General features: G+C 45.4%; 1 protein-coding gene across 1 annotated transcript in view; it reads right to left on the bottom strand.

Annotated features, from left to right (window-relative positions):
• Nucleotides 1–296: 296 nt before the first annotated feature.
• Nucleotides 297–20601, bottom strand: part of map3k1 (mitogen-activated protein kinase kinase kinase 1, E3 ubiquitin protein ligase) — a 67283-nt gene continuing 46978 nt past the window's right edge. Inside the window, 15 exon segments of the mRNA XM_070442898.1 lie at nucleotides 297–3037; nucleotides 3443–3574; nucleotides 4578–4720; nucleotides 5396–5527; nucleotides 6035–6197; nucleotides 6558–6710; nucleotides 8845–10258; nucleotides 10904–11096; nucleotides 11359–11450; nucleotides 12022–12143; nucleotides 14348–14602; nucleotides 14798–14966; nucleotides 17219–17300; nucleotides 18690–18770; nucleotides 18773–18798. Of these exon segments, the coding sequence (XP_070298999.1) occupies nucleotides 2888–3037; nucleotides 3443–3574; nucleotides 4578–4720; nucleotides 5396–5527; nucleotides 6035–6197; nucleotides 6558–6710; nucleotides 8845–10258; nucleotides 10904–11096; nucleotides 11359–11450; nucleotides 12022–12143; nucleotides 14348–14602; nucleotides 14798–14966; nucleotides 17219–17300; nucleotides 18690–18770; nucleotides 18773–18798 (3307 nt within the window). The 3' untranslated portion in view covers nucleotides 297–2887.

Raw genomic sequence — 20601 nt, 5'->3', positions numbered from 1 at the left:
CCTTGTCAGCTCGGGGATTAGATCTTGCAACCTTTCAGTTACTAGTCCAACGCTCTAACCACTAGGCTACCTGTCGCCCACAGTTAAGGATCTATCTCAGATGACAAGGTTTTATTTAACCTTCATTTTAAAAAGGGAAGACATAGGTTGGACTGAATAGCACCGGCATTCTGAAGTAGAGGTTGCTCTAACTCATAATAAAGTCAAGGATACTCGTCTGTAYGCCCATTGATAAACTGAACACAGTAGTTATGTGGTTCTGAGGCTTTGACAAAGAATTGACAGGAGGAACAAGAAACCTTTTTCCCAATTTTTTGTTTATTTACCATAAAGACAAACACCAAAATAAGTTCCAATTTATGCAATAAAATGCTTAGAATGGGGTAAAAATTGTAATAATTAAAATATCTTGATACATTTTAACTTACAGGATACAGCTTAAGCCATTTTTTTTCTTAATCCAGAGATTTCATGAGTTTATTTGCACAGTAAAGGTGCTAATATAAGTTAGCCCTTAAGCCCTGAAAATCTTTGAAGAAAAAAAAACGAAGTCAAAAAAAAGATTATATATATATATATATTGAGAAAGTGAACTTTGGTAGAAGAGACTCTATAGGACACCTGAGGTAGTAGAGACTGGAATAAAACAGCAAGATGTTTTTTACAAATAAAAAAAGTACCACCAAGTGACACAGGAAACAATTTCACACAAATTTCAGTCCAGCTTAGATCCAAAAAAAGCACATAAGATTACATCACATCAGCATAAAATAAGACAAAATAGATAAAGACCAGCAAGCTGGCTGAGACACAGGTGGACAAGAGGATTCCGAAGGCATTAAGAGATTGGTAAGAATTATAGACATGACAAATTGAAGTAATACTGATTAGCTTTTATGAATGACAGAAACAGATTTTTCTTCCAGTATATAAAAAAGACCAGAGTGCATAACTTTAAAGCTTTTAAAAAGGCATAAGAAAAATAACCCGAAGCAGGAACAAAAATAAAATGGAAAAGAGTRTGGTATAAAAATACAGTCAAGTACAATCATTTTAGCTACCAAACTTCACATGTATTTACATTTAACTCTTCAAGCTTGATCAGCTTGTACTCCACGTAAAGAATAGGATATGTTTTAAATAGATTACATTTTCTGCTTAAAAAAAWGAATTTTTGAAATTGTCTCAAACCCTTGCCATTAAGAGATTCCAAATAAAAATAGCAATTAAATGCATATTCCCCATTTAAAAAAAGGTTGAATTTGGAAACATTCTACATCTTAATTATCATCCTTTTACTTTCTTAATAGATTACAACCAGAACAACAACACTTGGAGAGTTATAGTTCATAAATTAACACCATTTAGGAACATGTTTGAGAATTCTAATCAAAAAGAGATGGTAAAACATTTAAGCAGAAAAGTCAGCCTTAAATCAGAGAAATATCCCTCCACCAAAAATAAAAAACATTGTACAGCATTTATATTCATTATATAGAGTATCCACAATGGAAAATAGAAGAGTCATAGAAAACCTCAGATGTACATGGATTTTATAACAATTTGTTTTAAAAATAGAGCCAAGATAAAAAAWWAAAAWAAATCTAAATTGTTGAATTGTAGCGTGACATTCTACAAAGGAACAGCACCAGAAGAATGGTAGATCAATATTGAATATAGCGGTTTTGAATGTATGGACACAGCATTTAGGGCTCATAAAATKATTAAAAAACGCTAAAATATGTGCGATGCACATGGCTCAATTGTAACAGCGAGAGTTAAGAGACCAACAGGGTGTTTTCATTTTAACAGTGTGGTACGACATCAAAATGTTGTTCGGAAAACTTACGCCCATACACAATAAATGTCTCAATCTCTTAAGGATAGCTTTGAATATACAATAACACCCCAAAAATATATCTATCTTTTTGGGGTGTTATTATATATATATAAAATCATAACTTCATACATGGGATCTTTCTATCTAAAAAATAAAATAAAATCAAACAAAATAACATTTGAGACAATACGGGCATCGTAAGCGTTCACATTCAGCGTTATGCTAGCCAAACTAGCAATGTTTCTGTTAGATATATCACCGCTCCCTGAAATACTTAAGTAATCTTCATGATTATTCGACTAAGCTTTATGGCCCAACAGTAAAATGCACATCTTAAAGGCATCTTTATAGAAATGCAGTTATGCACAAATTCAACCGATTAAAACTGCTTCATTATGCCTTTCTTCTACACATAGGATACTCTAAAAACAAAAACCGAGTCGGAAACTTATGACCCGACGTTACAACATAACAGTGATAAAAACCATTTTACTCCGTCGTCTCCAGATTGCGGTTCTAAGGACTTATTTGTTGACTCACGGGGGGTTAAAATGGGAAGAAGAACTTCTCGAAACCATTGCAAAATGGCTACCAAAGTGCTGACGGAACCATTTCTTTACCAGAACAGAGGCTTGATAAAACAGAGCAATACAGACTACAGTATACCAACATGGCACTAACTAAGAAAGCACCGTTTTCGTAGTAGAACGTTTGCGACTCGCTTTTTGCATTTTGTGCTAAGGTACAGCAGTTTGAGGCCATAGTAGTGGAGTGGGAGGGTATTACCCAGGTATCCCATCCATCCCAGGCCCTCCACTCATGACTGGGGGCAGTTTGGTGTGGATGGAGGGCGGTCTGGGGTTAGGGAGGCTGGTCTGGGGTGGATAAAGGGCGGTCTGGGGTTAGGTAGGCTGGTCTTGTGTTATGGAGGCTGGTCTGATTGTCAGCGGTGGGAGGAGGAGAGAAAAGCAGGCAGGCTGGCTGGGCCTTCAGTAGTAGACACTATGGGATAGTGAGGCTAGGGGGACTGTGGGAGGATGTTGGGGACTACCAGTTGAGGCGGAAGACGGGGTGCTTGAGGAGTTCCCTGGATGGGGGCCGGTCGGCAGGCTGCAGCTCAAGGCAGCGCAGGGTGACGTCCCTCAGGCCAGGGGTCAGTTGGGGAGGGATGGAGGGCGCCGTGGTGGCACTCGCAATCTGGGGGAGGGAGGGTGAGGTCATGCTACTGTTGAAACCCAATCAACCTTTGGATGAAACAGGCCAATAGGGTGCTTTTTCTGGTATATGTATTTTACAGCTCTACGTGTACATCAATCCTAAAACAGTAATGTTGTGCCAATTCCATCTAGTGATGTAAGACAGTAATGTGGTGCCAATTCCATCTAGTGATGTAAAACACCGACTGTGGTTTTTAGTGGGTCACATATTCAATGGTAACGTTAAAGAGTACTAATAACATTTCTAGGTATAGGATATTTCTGGTCGTGAAGACACATTGATCACATTTTTTTTTTTTTATAAAATGTATTTATCACTTATCTAACTGAATAGACATGGTTTCCTTAAAATCTAACTTTGTGGCTGTGCTTGTATTGGTGGCACCTTAAATATGAGAGCGAGGTGGTTGGAGTGTTTCTCTGCGTTCCAGGGGGGCTTGGCACACGACATCTCGATGATGGCACAGCCCACACTCCACACGTCACAGCTCCGGCCGTACTGCTGTCCACGCAGCACCTGCAGAGTCAACCGTACACAAAAAGGTATCAACATATGGACAACTGCGTGACGTTTATTGAATTTAAGCCTTTACTGCACGGGCCCACTACACACACTTAACTCTACTCCATTCATAGKCTASCATTTGCAAATAGCRGCAGAAAGGACTGAAATGGCAAGTCATTGTTTTATAGCACTTGACTGGGTGTTGTTGAGGAGTGGCATAGTTACACAACAGACACTTTTTGGTGGATGGACACACAACGTCAAACCAAAAAGAGTTAAATGTATTACGGAGCCTCCCATAGGCGGGCATTATGTTTTGTTGTGTCTATTTAGTTGCCCTGTTTCTACATTTGTCACATGACTATGGCTTCAATTTATTCCCAGGCCAAATCTAGCTTTCGTACGTATGGGGAAGGCCATTTAAAATGTCGTTGGATTCCGACAAAGCTTTTTTCCGGCGGTGAAACCCAGCCGCCATTATACGGGCCATTCAGAGTCACGTGTTCGCTACGGAAGTGAATTAAAGTGGATTTAGATTTCTCAGTAACTCCCAAATGTAAGAGCATTTTAATCCCCTTTGAAAGAGAAGGCCCCCACAATGGAGGCCGACCCCTTAATGTCTTGTTATTGTAGTGGCTCCCAAAACCTTGTTTAATTAGGAGGGAGTTCAACTGCCCAGGCCTCCCACAGCATGACAGCCCAGTTTAATACCAGCATGATCAGGGCCCTCTTCAAAACGAACAGCCCCCACAGAAGGCTAATGCTTCGGCTTCTACCTCTTTCAGACCCTCTCCACAAAGAGGATACAGAGGACTGGGGGTTTTGATCTTAGGACATTGGTTTAAGTGGCGGAATTTACTCGTTTTATGCGAGCCATCACTTGTACGCAGTGTGTGTGTTAGGCTGTGTCTGAAATTCACTATGGCTCCAGTCAAAAGGATTGCACTATAAAGGCCRGGAACAGAATGCTAATTCTAAAACAGATTTACTCTCTCTCCCTTTCATCCATGCCTACCTCTGGGGCCATGAAGGCAATGGTTCCCAGGAGTTGGCCCTGGAACTCCCCTGCGCCAGTGCCCTTGGAGGCCAGTCTGGCTGCAGCACCGAAGTCAGCTATCCTCAGCCTCTGACCTGTGCTGTCAATCAGCAGGTTGGCACCTGGAGGAGACAGGGGGAGAGAAGGTGAGTTATAGTATGCCATAACAGGAGAGGTAGGGTGAGGTGTGTTCTGACTAGTCACCCAGTAGTCAGGTCTCGATTAGTTATTCCTGACCGTCAGTACAAACCCAGTTGTCAGTCTCTAGTGAGTTATTCCTCCCAGTACAAACCCAGTAGTCAGTCTCTAGTTAGTTATTCCTGACCTGTCCAGTACAAACCCAGTAGTCAGTTATTCCTACTGTCCTGTACAAACCCAGTAGTCAGTCTCTAGTTAGTTATTCCTGACTGTCCAGTACAAACCCAGTAGTCAGTCTCTAGTTAATTATTCCTGACCTGTATAAACCCAGTAGTCAGTCTCTAGTTAATTATTCCGTTACCAGTACAAAGCCAGTAGTCAGTCTCTAGTTAATTATTCCTGACCAGTCCATACAAACCACAAGCCCTTATTATAGTTTCTTATTTCTACACTACATTTGTCCTTTAGCAGACGCTCTTCGGCAGAGCGACTTACAGCAGCAGTTACTTACCACTCAGTCTCCAAAGTTCCACCCGGAAAAGGTGAAACACATGGAATGAGTGTGTTTCCTGAGAGCCCACCTTGAACCCTGCGACAGGCAGCTCAATAGCAGCAGGGACTTCCTGTGCGCTGGAGGGTGTGTATGTGTGTGCCCTCACCTTTGATGTCTCTGTGGATGATCTGGTTCTCGTGGAGGTAGGCCAGGCCTCGGAGCAGCTGCTCCGTGTAGTTGATGATCACAGCCTCCTTGAAGGCTCCATACTTGTTCAGGAGATGGGACACACTGCCACCTGKACACAACAGAGAGAGGATCAACCCATGAAATATAATGACTATTTATCCTATTAATGGTACACCCAGTACTTCTATTTCTACGGGAGCAACATATGTGATTGTTATAGGAGGAAATTTATAGTAGGGATGGGGTCAAAAGTTACAATATCTACTATCAAGTTCAACTTCTGGTTAGTTCCAATTGGACATGACTTGTCTTATTTACATACAGGAAGTTAATGCTGCTGATACATATTCATCACTCATTAAAGGTTAAATTTCTATTTTATGTACCCAGTTCTGAAAAGTTGAATAAATACAAAAAGAATAATCACATCAAAGATAAAAAGCAAGAAAACGAAAATCTATCAATTTTCATAAATATTTTTTATCAACTAAATCAAAATTGAATTGAACAAATGAGAAAAGCAGGAACCCCCCCCCCAAAATTTCAATTAAGGCTTTTTTCAACGTGGGATATCATCATCATCATCAGCAGCAGCAGCAGAGGAGGAGGTCGTTACCTGCCATCCACTCCACCATCAGGTTGTAGTTGCTCTTCTCGCAGGTGGCCCCCAGCATACGGATGATGTTGGGGTGGTTGAGGTGGGCCATCATCCGGATCTCCTCCCTCAGAGCAGTCACCACCTCCTCTTGCTCCGACGATGTGTTCCTGACGTAGGTCACCTATAGTCGGGGAGGACATGCATACACAGGGTTATCAGGGGAAGAGAGCTGGACATTCTCTTTAAGGGCAACATCTCAGTTTGAGGTCACTAGCTAAAATGAAGTCACAACTCTGACATGRAATCCCCAGAGTTTCTGCACCAGGGAACACAAGAGACCCATAGGCCCCACCTAGCAACAACACCTAGCCCTTATTCCCTAAACACTCCTGTAGATGGGAAAGCATTGAATAGGTATACATGCGCTATGGTAAGAGCTCTGACTGGCTAGGACACATTTTTATAACCATCTATTTCTCTGACATCAACAGGTGTGTATCAGGGCAGACATCTGTGGTTGSCATGTGTCTCCTCTTCTCACCTGTTTGACGGCCATCAGGGTGCCAGTGCCCACGTCCTGGGCCTGGTAGCAGGAGGAGAAGGCCCCCAGGCCAATCTGCTGGCCCTTCAGCCACTCCTGGCCCTCCCTGTAGGGCTGCTTGGCTTTGGTATGGCCAGGCAGTGTCTCTGGAGTCTGGGGAAGCATGGGATGACAACACGTCAGTATGACACACACATACACACCTGAAGTCGGAGGTTTACATACACCTTAGCCAGATACATTTAAACTCGGTTTCACAATTCCTGGCATTTAATCCTAGTAAGAATTCCCTGTTTTAGGTCAGTCTAGGATTACCACCTTGTTTAAGAATGTGAAATGTCAGAATAATAGTAGATTATGATTTCTTCATCACATTCCCAGTGGTTAGAAGTTTACATACACTCAATTAGTATGTTGCAGCATTGCTTTTAAATTGTTAAACTTGGGTCAAACGTTTCGGGTAGCCTTCCACAAGCTTCCCACAATAAGTTGGGTGAATTTTTGGCCCATTCCTCCTGACAGAGCTGGTGTAACTGGGTCAGGGTTTGTAGCCTCCTTGCTTTGCGCACGCTTTTTAAGTTCTGCCCACAAATTGTCTATGCGATTGAGGTCAGGGCTTTGTGATGGCCACACCAATACCTTGACTTCTTTGTCCTTAAGCCAATGCAAGTATCGCCACCATTTTGGAAGACCCATTTGCGACCGAGCTTTAACTTTTTCTTGACTGATGTCTTGAGATGTTCCTTCAATATATCCACATAACTCTCCTCATGATGCCATCTATTTGTGAAGTGCAAGCGGCCACTCTCGCGAGGTGAAAGCACCCCCATACATAGACTGCCCACCCCCCAGTCGACTTCACGGAATAGTGCTTCTTCGGCTTGCAAGGCCCCGGCCTCCTCTTCACCCAAACATACCGATGGTCATTATGCACCATAACAGATACTCCTATTTTATATCTCTTTTCTATATACGTAGATTTCTGTTGGCCGATTGGCAATGGCAAACTCGTAGTCTGATGGCTTTTAATGGCGGTTTTGGAGCAATGGCTTTTCCTGCTGAGCAGCCTTTCAGGTTATGTCGATATAGGACTCGTTTTTGTACTGTGGTATAGATACTGTCGTGTGCCTGTTTCCTCCAGCAAAATCCTCACAAGGTCCTTTGTGTTTGTTCTGGGATTGATTGGCACTTTTTGCACGCAAAGTACGTATCTCTAGGAGACAGAACGCTTCTCCTTTCCTGGAGCGGTATGACAGCTTGCGTGTCCCATTGGTTGTGGTGTCTTTTGTGATATGACTTGCGTACTTATGTTTTGATCAGCGGGTATGAACGTTAGGCGGTACCTTCAGGCCTTTGGAAATTTGCTCCCAGGATGAAACCAGACTTGTGGAGGTCTACTATTTTTTTTCTGAGGTCTTGGCTGATTTCTTTTGATTTTCCCATGATGTCAAGCAAAGAGGCACTGAGTTTGAAGGTACGTGAACTTCCGACTTCAACTGTACATACACACACACCTTCAAATGAGTGGATTCGACTATTTCAGCCACACAGGTGTATAAAATCAAGCACACAGCCAATCTCCACAGACAAACATTGGCAGTAAAATGGCGCTTACTGAAGACCTCAGTGACTTTCAATGTGGCACTGTCAATTTCTGCCCTTCTAGAGCTTCCCTGGTCAACTGTAAGTGCTGTTATTGTGAAGTGGAAACGTCTAGGAGCAACAACGGCTCAGCCGTGAAGTGGTAGGCTTCCCACAGCCAGCATGTGTATAGGTAATAGGCCTAGCACCACACACACGCTGTGGGTTAGATTTAGGGCYTCAGTCAACATTGGCAGGTTGATATGAATGATTATTCCCATGTATTCTCTGACCTTGGGTGTGACAATGTTCTCTATGCGGCAGCGTAGCCTAGTGGTTAGAGCRTTGGACTAGTAACCGAAAGGTTGTAAGATCGAATCCCCCAGCTGACAAGGTACAAATCTGTCGTTCTGTCCCTGAACAAGGCAGTTAACCCACTGTTCCTAGGCTGTCATTGAAAATAAGAATTTGTTCTTAACTGACTTGCCTAGTTAAATAAAGGTAAAAATTATATGTTATTTATTAAGCCAGTTACTGGGGCAGTTTCCTGGGCACAAATTAAGCCTAGTCCTGGAGAAAAAGGAAGCTCAATGGAGAAACATAAGGCTTAATCTGTGTCTGGGAAACTGCCCTTTTGTTTAGGGAACACTGAGGAAGTCTAAAGCCTTGTAGGGACATATGTTACTGAAGGTGCACATTGACTCACATCTGCCTGGATGATGATGATGTCCTGGTCTTTATCCACCTGCAGCTGGGGGATGATGGGCAGCGCATCCTGCGACTCTGACATGGCCATAACTACGGCCAGCGCCGCCTCCTCCTCCGCCTCCATCTTCTCCTTGCACTTCTGGTGCTGCGTCACGTCCTCGCTGTACATCCCCACCTCTCCCCCTCCTCCCGGCCCGTCCCCAGCCCGCTCCGGCGACAGCACGGCCACCTCCGACTGGAACGTGACGGTGGTGGTGTCACCAGCAACGGGCAAAGATGCTTCCAGGAGGTCTTCCATGGAGGAGTTGAGCTCAGCAGAGGCATCCAGTCCACGGAACTTCTCTTCCACAGGGGTGAAGCAGCTGTCCTCGCTGCTGATGAGGGTGGTGGCMCCCCCCATGTGGCCCCCTGTGGAGGGGCCTTCACCTCCGGAGGCGCTGGTGGAGAGGCTGGGCGATTCCCCCTGGAGGTCCAGCTTCATGCCCATCTTGGCGGCTCTTGGAGTGGGCGAGGTGCAGAGGGTCTTGGCCCCCTCGGAGGGGGTGGGTCGGGAGGGCTTTGGTCTGTGGATCTGGCTGGAGGGGAGGGGTCGGGCCTGGGTGAAACAGGGGGAGGGGAGCTGCTTCTCTGGGTCCTTGTTGCTGAAGGGCTTCTGCTGGGGAAACCTGCGCTGGGCGCCTGGAGAGCAGGAGGAAGCAGAAGAGGGGGCAGTTGACGCTAGCTTGCTGGGGACGAAGCTCTGGGGCCGGGGTTTGGTACTGCTGTCAGGGCCTGGGAAGGAGGGGGGAGGGTGGGAGGCGGAGGGCGAGGGGAGGCTGGGGGTTTGGCTGGAAGGCGTAGAGTTCAGGCACTGGCTGAGGGGGCGGTTACGCGCCTGAACGGGGGGCTTTGGGTGCTCGGCCAGGGCCCCACCGCACGTGGAAGTGGCCATATTGGGACGCCCAGCGCTAGTTGAGATGGCCGCTAACCTCTCACTTATATCCTCAGGACTCGCTCCCAGGTTGCCGGAGAAACCTCTCCCTCCCTTCCCGCTGGTCATCTGGACCGTATGCGTCGGGGTGTTGCTCTCGGTCACGTTGGGCGAGTTCTGAGGCGCGGAGGGCTCAAGGAAGGCGGCGCTTGCCCGTTGGTGCGCCTCGCTGGCGCTGTGCTCCATGCTCTCCAGACCCAGGTTGATGGCGTCCAGGATGTCCATCTCCTCGGCGATGGCGAGCAGGCGGCGGCGCATGCGGGCGTAGTGAGTGGAGCTGGTGACGCTCAGCATGTCCAGGAGCTTGACGAAGATGTGCGGCACGCGGGCCACCATGCGCGCGGCGCTCAGGAACACGCGGCGAGACAGCTTGCCCACCATAGAGTGGGAGTTGTCGATGGACTGCAGTGAGAAGCTCAGTAAGGGGAGCAGCTTCTGATACCTGGACAGAGGAACAGGAGAAGGACAACTTAAAAGGCTGTAGCTTCCTATTCCCTATAGTACACTCTCTTGCAATAAAATCACTGTGTGAGATATAAAGGCACGATTCAAGGAAGTGTTATCCAGACCCGAGTTTGTATCCAGACCCGAGTTTGGTCATCACGAGTCTACATATTTTAACTTAGAATAAAAAATATTTTAATTACCATGTCATCAACATTAAGAACAGACCAAACTACTGAATTACAAGCTACAAACCAGGACACCATTTTTAATAAAGTTAGGAGTGTTTATTAATAGCAATACCCAAAGAATCCATAATAGCACATTAGGCCCCTTAATGAACTTCCCAAGCATTCAGAGTAATGGGCCAGGTCAAGGCTATGTATCCAAGGCTACGCACTCAAGCGTACAAGGTTTTGACTTTGTCTAGGTGATCGAGGCTATACCAGGACAAGGTCACCATATCAATGCTGTGAGCTCAAGGCTACGTGACTACAAGATCCAAACTACTAAGTCAGGGAAATATCACTGGGCACAACGCTCATCCCTGTGGCACTCCTCTCCCAGGGAGTCAGACTCGAGTCAGCAGCTAGGTGAATCAGGCTATACAAGAACAAGTCTAGAAGAGGAGAAGATTGCGTACCTGTCCCCCAGGGTCTGAGACTGGTGCCAGTCCCCTCCRGAGACGATGTGGGGGTAGAACTCAGCAGGGAACTCCAGCAGGAGCCTGTCAATCAGACACAGACGGCCCAGCAGGGCCTGCCAGTTATTGGCCTCCGTCTGGGGTCCCAGGATGCAGTTCAAGACATAGTCCACCCCGCCAATACCGATGGACCCTGAGMGAGATGGATAGGGAGAGACGCTTACAATGAGTTGTCAGTTGGATGTCGAGGACCTATACACCTGGGCATTAATGGCCAGATGGATATTGAGTATTAGACAAGTGGCATATTTACTGTTGTTGAGAAGAAGAAAAAACACTTAAGACAACAGATAGTCAAAGTCGCATATATAAATTGTGGTGAGTATGTGATATGGGGTGAATRCTACATTTCCACTGATAACCCAGAGGGGTTGCATGGGATTTATAGCTCTTACCTGCTTTGAGGATCTCTCTACCCACAGCCAGCTCTCCCAGCTGGCCTTTRCACAGCTCCAGTAGTGTGGACACCGACAGCTGGCTGGTACGACTGGACACGACACTCAGAATTAATGTCCATGCTAGACTGCTAATGGCCGTCATTCATACTCTAACTTTTATACAGTGTGTTATCTCTTGTGGACAGACTACGTTAACATTCTGACCAAATGAAGCAGCATTTTAGTTCTGGCTTAAACGAGATTATACAGTGTGCAACATAGACCTACTGAAATGAGACAGGAATCATGGAGATCTGTTGACTAACAGTATTATACCACAAGTAAAGGTGCCCATATTTGAGTCAGTTCTTAGAGATATATCATGGAAATGTATATCTGGACCTGGAAGCCAGTTCCACTGCTGATTTTCATTGTTCCCCTCTGATCAGTGACTGATTTACACCAAGTGGGTGCAATTAATTATCAGGTAGAACAGAAAACCAGCATCACTCCGGACCTCCAGGCTCAGATGTGAATATCCCTGATAGAACTCACCACTGATCATACTGGGAGAAACCTAACAAGTCCTGTTGTGTATTCTCCACCTGAGGGCACTAGCTACAAGCAGTTGTAGTCAGGCTCCCATATCTATCCCACTCTGTAGTTTCAGACTGACTTTACCTGTTGGCGTCGGCACATTTGACCAGGACGGTCTCCACCACGGGCCGGAGCAGCTGCTGCAGGCGCGAGCGTTCAGACACTGAKTGGCAGGGCGTGTACACCAGCATGGCCCGCAAGGTTTTCTACAACAAGGGGGTGAGAGACCAGGGTTCACATTACCACTTCAAACATACAGTCAGTACTACAAACACTTTATCCCTAGTCCTGTGTGTGGAACATGGGTAAAGACAAGAACAGTGATAGTGAATGTGACAACAATATTGTCCAGTCTAATGTATAATAACTTACTATCAACTATGAGTTTTWAATACTTTATATAAAGCYCCCCCCCMAAAAAWGTTTTTGMCCTACATGACTAAACCAAACAAGGCAAATGCTGAGATGGCAAGTTGCTAATTTAAAAATGATTGCGCAACACAAGACCTCTTGGAGCCCAAATGTAATACTAATAAGGCGGTTGGGGAAATTACGCTTTTGACCCAGTCGAGTTACGACCCCRTCTATTCCTGTGAGAATATGTCCACCTGGGCCTGATCACAGGCCATTAGAGACCCTCTGTGGCCTCGGCTGGAGGACACTTGGTGGTGCTCCCCCCAGGAGAGGGGTAGAGGTGCTGGGTTACAGGCGGTGCAGCCTGACCCTTACTCCCAGAGAGAGAGAAGWGGTGTGGGGAGTGGTGACTGATAGAGCGTTGAATTGGAATGCTGCCCAGAGACCGATAGAGAGAAAAAGAGAGAGGGACTCAGAGACTCTTTCTCCCCCACCCTCCCTCCCTCCCTCCACCAGGCAGACAAGGCTACTCCTTCCTCCAACCACCTCATCCCACTCACTCACAAATCACTCAAACACAGCACTACATACACGCACTCCCTCCCTCTCCCTCCATTACTACATTCTCCACAGCCTACTCTACTCTCAGGAGAGACGGATCATATCAATAAACAAGCATTTTGGCAAAACAAACAAAACTTCCAAAGGGGAAGCCACATCACATGGTATGACAAGGCAAGAAAATAGGACCCCAATCAAAGTTATTGAAATGGTGGCTCTGGCATTTTCACTCGTTACAAGGTCCCAGGTAGAGCGCACGTAGCTAACGACTTTGCCCCGTGATCTGAGCAAACTTTCCAAGGCTGCCTCAAACAAAGTAGAGGCTTTTCAAAACGGCGATTAAAGTCGATTTTTGTCCCAAACTCTGGTGGTGCCCATGGTATTTCCAACTCTGGTGGTGCCCATGGTATTTTTAGTCCACTCCCCGCCATCACCAACATCCCCTGCTTTGTCTTAATAGAAGAATACAACAGACGCCAAAAGTCTGTCTGCTGCTAAACACGCTGGAAAGCCCCCAGAGAAGACAGAACTCTTTTTGTTTTCCATAACCGCAGCTCTGCTGAAGCAAAGTGCCGCGGGGGGAAATGTCAAGCTCCCCAGAGGGTCTGCATATTTTTTAAAACAGCCACCAATAAATATTGTTCTCTAAAAGAGACGAAGTAGAAGAAATTAGGCTAGGAAGAGTGAAAAAAGAGAGATGCTCAGTCTGTCCCTGGAGAATCCCTGCTGGTTTGACTTTAGGACTAGTCAGGCTAGCTTGTTGTTGAAGTGGACTTTAGGACTAGTCAGGCTAGCTTGTTGTTGAAGTGGACTTTAGGGACTAGTCAGGCTAGCTTGTTGTTGAAGTGGACTTTAGCGACTGTCAGGCTAGCATTTGAAGTGGACTTTAGGACTAGTCAGGCTAGCTTGTTGTTGAAGTGGACTTTAGGACTAGTCAGGCTAGCTTGTTGTTGAAGTGGACTTTAGGACAATTCAAGAGCTGTGGTGGAAGGAAGGGAGACAGGCCAAGGGGTGAAAGCGGAGATTGGGTAGCGCTAATTAATCAATTCCTGAGTACCGATAACAACACATTTCATGTCTTCAGCACTGGGTTCATGGTAATGAATGGAAGTTACTTGACCGTCTATGCATTGCAATCACTGTGTACATACAGTACAGTGTATCATTTGTCTTTGAAGTGATGGTGATTCCTGGAAGRTAAACGTTTTGGAAGCGCCGTGATAAGAGGTTGTTTATGGACGGGGCTTCAGACTTTATGGGGCCAAAATGCTTTCCTTGACAGCTGGAGTATGGTACAGTCATATTTAAGAAAATAAGGTACTAAAACACTCACACTGCTCTTTTTTACTAGCACCAACTTCRCTGATAATTAAATAGTTATCAGCCATGACTGTGATATGTGGTTGTCCCACCTAGCTATCTTAAGATGAATGCAGGAACTGTTAAGTGGATCTGGATAAGACCATCTGCTAAATGACTAAATGTTGAGTCTCACCAGTGCAGCCACGTAGACCTTGTAGACAGGGTCAGCACACACCATGGAGAGGACGCTACAGCACGACTCCACCACCACGTCACCCGACACCTCAGAGCAGCCWGCCCCGGCCCCTAGCCCCGCCCCCGGCCAGGAGCGTTCACCATTGGCCAGGAGGAGCGCGCCGCTGACGTCATGCGACAGCCGCCGCAGGGCCATCTCCCTGATGTTCCAGTTCCTGGAGAACAGACAGCCCACCACCTCCATGCCAAACACCTTGGGAGGACAGAGACATTAAATGAGTCTGAAAGGAATATGGCACTGATTGGATAGAGACACAAGTACACGTGAACCCCTCTTTGTAGGCAAAGGGAAAGTCCTAAAAAATGCAAAAGCTCCTTGAAGAATTTGAAAGTATAAGACAGAGTCCCCACATTATAGACCCCACGTCCATCTTCCCACCCCGCTCACCTTTATCCAGGGCTCGGCCAGCTCTTTGTAGGTCTGGGGGATCTGCTGGACCCCGTATTGTGGCAGGGTGAAGTCCCCCTCCTGGGACGATGACCCCCCTCTGGAACCMCCTTCGCTGTGGGATGATGACGCCGCCGCATTCTCCATGGAGACAGATGAGGGGTCATGGCTGCCGAGAAAGACGCCAAAGTCAGTGAGCTTTTAGCGATTTTTGGGGGACTCAAAATGGTGGTGGTAGGTAGGTAACTAGACTAAGTTTGAATTGTAGTTCTGMGCATTTGATATTACAATAAAGAATGGTCACAAATATGCTGATTCAGGCTTGGTCAGAATTCAGGAATATACTTTCAGAATATAATGAAATGGGGGGAGAAGTTGTCAAKAGGGGGAGGTGGGGGGGAATCATATTCTGAAGACGCCAAGAATCAACCCAGCGAAACCGGAAAATATGAAACTCTTTCCTTCCTGTTGTATTGGCACGAGAGTCATGTGACATGGCAGGTCATCATAATTGCAAACAAACAACAAAAAAACATAGAAAAACAACTGGGTACAATTTCAGGGCGGAGGGGGTAACAGATACTTTCTGACAGTATTCATGTCTTCATGTCTTCTGACAGTATTCATGGGGAAAAACAACAACAGCTATCATTTCATTCCCAAGCAGACGCACAAAACAAGGGCTGGTGCCTGGCTGTCTGGCTCACATAACCGCACTGTGGAGGGGATCGAGCTCACGACAAACCTACGTACACACACACACACACACACGTGCGCACACTAACATACGTGTGCATACTCACACGCGGCACTTCAAGTTCAAAGAAGTTCTTGAGGCTAGTGTATTTAGCATGGGCTCATTCAGGGGTATGTAACATTATACAGCACTAGAGCATTCAGATAAACATTGTGGAGACACATAATTTCTAAAGTTTTTAGTTCTATAATGTTTTACAGTGGCTGGTTGTAAGGGTTGAGAGCTAAGGGAATGGTGATGTGTGTGGGGGGTGAGTCTCGAATGGTGATGTGTGGGGGGTGAGTCTCGAATGGTAATGTGTGTATGTGTGTGGGAGGTGGTGGGGCTGTTGACACTGATATTCCTGAACTCACAACCTGGGCTCAGTTATTGGCTTCTATTAAGCTTTAAGTGGAATGGCTCTGGCACACTGCATTAGCGTAGCCCTGTTTGACCTAGCATGATATAGCCTAGCGCACCACTAACATGCTAATGTGATGGCTCTGGCACACTGCATTAGCATAGCCCTGTTTGACCTAGCATGATATAGCCTAGCGCACCACTAACATGCTAATGTGATGGCTCTGGCACACTGCATTAGCGTAGCACTGTTTGACCTAGAATGATATAGCCTAGCGCACCACTAACGTGCTACTGGGAGACTAGTCAGGATCGAGGCAAAGATGAACGGAGCAAAGTACAGAGAGATCCTTGATGAAAACCTGCTCCAGAGTGCTCAGGGCCTCAGACTGGGGCAAAGGTTCACCTTCCAACAGGACAATGACCCTAAGCACACAGCCAAGACAACGCAGAAGTGGCTTCGGGACAAGTCTTTAAGTGGCCCAGCCAGAGCCTGGAATTGAATCCGATCTCTGGAAAAACCTGAAAATAGCTGCGCAGCAACGCTCTCCATCCAACCTGACAGAGCTTGAGAGGATCTGCAGAGAAGAAATGGGAGAAACTCCAAATACAGGTGTGCCAAGCTTGTAGCGTCATACCCAAGAAGACTCGAGGCTGTAATCGCTGCCAAAGGTGCTTCAGCAAAGTACTGAGTAAAGGGTCTGAATACTTATGTAAATGTAACATCAGTTTATTATTTTTAAAATGTCTAAAAACCTGTTTTTGTTTTGTCATTATGGGGTATTGTGGGTAGATTGAGGGGAAAATACGATTTAATAAATTTTAGAATAAGGCAGTAACGTAACAAAATGTGGAAAAGGGGAAAGGGCCTGAATACTTTCCGAATACACTGTAGCGTAGCTCACCGCTAACACTCAAGGTTCTTTCCTGTCTCTGGGCTACTGTGTCACTGACATAGCCTGCAATGAATCAATCACAGATTCACTGTGCAGTTCCACACGATATGCGCTAATCTAAATCCCTAACACTTTATGAGCTTATAAACAGCTTATAAACCATTCAATAGTTAGCTAACTATTAGTTAACCATAACTTGCATTCAGCTTGCATGAGATTCGAAGCTCCACAGCTGTTCTGTCATCTCAGACGAGGCAGGTGTTTCCTTTCCTCCCAGACACAAATATAGTGAAGCCGCTTCCCCCGTCTTTCACACAACAATACCAGATACCAGCTGGTGCGCTGTCAAATCATTCCCCCTCCCCCCATCCCAGGAGTCTTTCCAGGAGTTGCTAGTTCCTAGCCCACACAAACACACGTGAAAATTACCTGTAAAAATCATGGGACTTCCACTTGGCTCTACAGAGGGGGCAGATGAGCGTCTCGTGGTTCCGCCGGCATTCCTCAGCCCCTGCGAGACAGACAGACCAACAGAATTAGCTCTCCCCCCAGTTTAGAAAAATGTGTCAAGGAAGTCAATGCGCCAATAAAATGGAGCAACAATTAGACAGGAGTGTAGAGAGAGAGAAGGAGGCTAGGGCCTCGGCACGAACGTGACAGACTATCGAGAGGGCTGTATAGGGCTGTGTGTGTAATGAGATTGGAGTAAGTGGAGTGGCGTGTGGTGGTGCTTGCTGGACTATAAAACCTTCATGGATGACTGCATGGAGTCACTAAATGTCAGACGAGTCCATGTCTGAGGCCGGGCCACAGAGACCCAGGTCTCAAACAGTCAGTCGGTCGATGTTAGGGGAGATCGCTAACGGCTCGGAGCCTATTATAATTTCCCCCTTCACTCTATTTGAGGGGCATATGATATTCTGTTGTAGTTGCTTTTAGGAACACTATGCACATGTATATCCATTATGGCGCTACCACTGTACACCAACTACTACTACCACTGTACACCAACTACTTCAACTGGTGAAGAAAAGCACTGAGTGAAAACAAGACTTTCAGAGCTTCTACTCTGTCAATTTTAGTGTCATTTCACCATATCCGCTTCTCTCAAAATACATGTTTAATCACTCCACACCTCGTCAAACAGAGGCTGACTCTGTAAAGGGGGAAATTATAATAGGTTCCGAGCCGTTAGCGACCTCCCTAACATCGAGCCGACTGACTGTTTGAGACCTGGGTCTCTGTGGCCCGGCCTCAGGACATGACTCGTCTGACATTTAGTGACTCCATGCAGTCATCCATGAGGTTTTATAGAGAAGCTGATACGTTGAAATGACACTAAAATAGACAGAGTAGAAGCTCTGAAAGTCTTGTTTTCACTCAGTGCTTTTCTTCACCAGTTGAAGTAGTTGGTGTACAGTGGTAGTAGTAGTTGGTGTATAGTGGTAGCGCCATAATGGATATACATGTGCATAGTGTTCCTAAAAGCAACTACAACAGAATATCATATGCCCCTCAAATAGAAAAATGGCATCAAGGTCCAGAATTAACTTTTTTTTTTTTAAAGTTATTCTTTCCCCTCTAAATCAGGGACTAAATCAGGGACTGATTTAGACCTGGGACACCAGGTGAGTGCAATTAATTATCTGGAGGAACGGAAAACCAGCAGTACTCAGGACCTTGTAGAGTCAGATTTCAATACCCCTGCCTTATGAACTAACCCTAAGTGTTACTGGGGTAAAACTATTTTGACAATGTCAGAGCTCACCTTGGTTTAGATGACAGGGCCCATATTACACTGTACACGCATCAAAAGTTTAAATGAGTTGAACTTTTGATAGCGTACTGTTGTACTCACAGATAGACATGCAGTCTTCTGATAGCGTACTGTTGTACTCACAGATAGACATGCAGTCTTCTGATAGCGTACTGTTGTACTCACAGATAGACATGCAGTCCAGCATGTCCAACAGACAGATAGGCACATCTGCTCCTCTTCATCCTTCAGACTACTGAGAGACAGAGGGGGTGAGAGAGAGAGGGGGGACAGAGAGAGAGGGAGAGAGACACAGAGAGGGAGATGCAGAGAGAGAGGGGGAAGAGAAAAACAAAGGACATAACATATACATATATATATATAAACATATACACACACAGTTGAAATGGGAAGTTTACATACACTTAGGTTGAAGTCATTAAAACTTGTTTTTCAACAACAACCACAAATGTCTTGTTGACAAACTATACTTTTGGCAAGTCGGTTAGGACATCTACTTTGTGCTTGACATAAGTAATTTTTCCAACAATTGTTTAGACAGAATATTTCACTGTATCAACATTCCAGTGGTTCAGAAGTTTACATACACTAAGTTGACTGTGCCTTTAAACAGCTCGGAAAATTCCAGAAAATGATGTCATGGCTTTAGAAGTTTCTGATTGACTCAAATGATGTCAATTAGCCTATTGGAGGTGTACCTGTGGATGTATTTCAAGGCATACCTTCAAACTCAGTGCCTCTTTGCTTGACATTATGGGAAAATCAAAAGAAATCAGCCAAGACCTCAGAAAAAAATGGTAGACCTCCACAAGTCTGGTTCATCCTTGGGAGCAATTTCAAACGACTGAAGGTACCACATTCATCTGTACAAACAATAGTACGCAAGTATAAACACCATGGGACCACGCAGCCATCATACCGCTCAGGAAGGAGACACGTTCTGTCTCTCTAGAGATGAACGTACTCGTGCGAAAAGTGCAAATCAATCCCAGAACAACAGCAAAGGACCTTGTGAAGATGCTGGGGGAAACAGGTCCAAAAGTATCTACATCCACAGTAAAACGAGACCTATATCGACATAACCTGAAAGGCCGCTCGGCAAGGAAGAAGCCACTGCTCCAAAACCGCCATAAAAAAGCCAGACTACGGTTTGCAACTGCACATGGGGACAAAGATCGTACTTTTTGGAGAAATGTCCTCTGGTCTGATGAAACAAAAATAGAACTGTTAGGCCATAATGACTATAGTTATGTTTGGAGGAAAAAGGGGGATGCTTGAAAGCCGAAAAACACCATCCCAACCGTGAAGCACGGGGTGGCATCATGTTTGTGGGGTGCTTTGCTGCGGGAGGGACTGGTGCACTTCACAAAATAGATGAAATCATGAGGGACAATTATGTGGATATATTGAAGCAACATCAAGACATCAGTCAGGAAAGTTAAAGCTTGGTTGCAAATGGTTCTTCCAAATGGACAATGACCCCAAGCATACTTCCAAAGTTGTGGTAAAATGGCTTAAGGACAACAAAGTCAAGGTACTGGAGTGGCCATCACAAAGCCCTGACCTCAATCCTATAGAACATTTGTGGGCAGAACTGAAAAAGCGTGCGCAAGCAAGGAGGCCTACAAACCTGACCCAGTTACACAGCTCTGTCAGGAGGAATGGGACAGAATTAACCCAACTTATTGTGGGAAGCTTGTGGAAGGCTACCCAAAACATTTGACCCAGTTAAACAACTTAAAAGCAATGCTACAAAATACTAATTGAGTGTATGTAAACTTCTGACCCACTGGGAATGTGTGATAAATTAAAAGCTGAACTAAATCATTCTCTCTACTATTATTCTGACATTTCTATCTTAAAATAAAGTGATGTGCTAAAACAGGACATGTTAACTAGGATTAAATGTCAGGAATTGTGAAAAACTGAGTTTAAATGTATTTGGCTAAAGTGTATGTAACCTTCCGACTTCAACCATACACACACACACACACACACACACACACACACACATACATATAATATATATGTGTGT

This window comes from Salvelinus sp. IW2-2015, linkage group LG4q.1:29, assembly GCF_002910315.2.
Source record: "Salvelinus sp. IW2-2015 linkage group LG4q.1:29, ASM291031v2, whole genome shotgun sequence".
Classification (NCBI taxonomy): Eukaryota; Metazoa; Chordata; class Actinopteri; order Salmoniformes; family Salmonidae; genus Salvelinus; species Salvelinus sp. IW2-2015.
The sequence above is the reverse complement of the archived record's forward strand: the minus strand, read 5'-3'. Positions and strand labels throughout refer to the sequence as shown.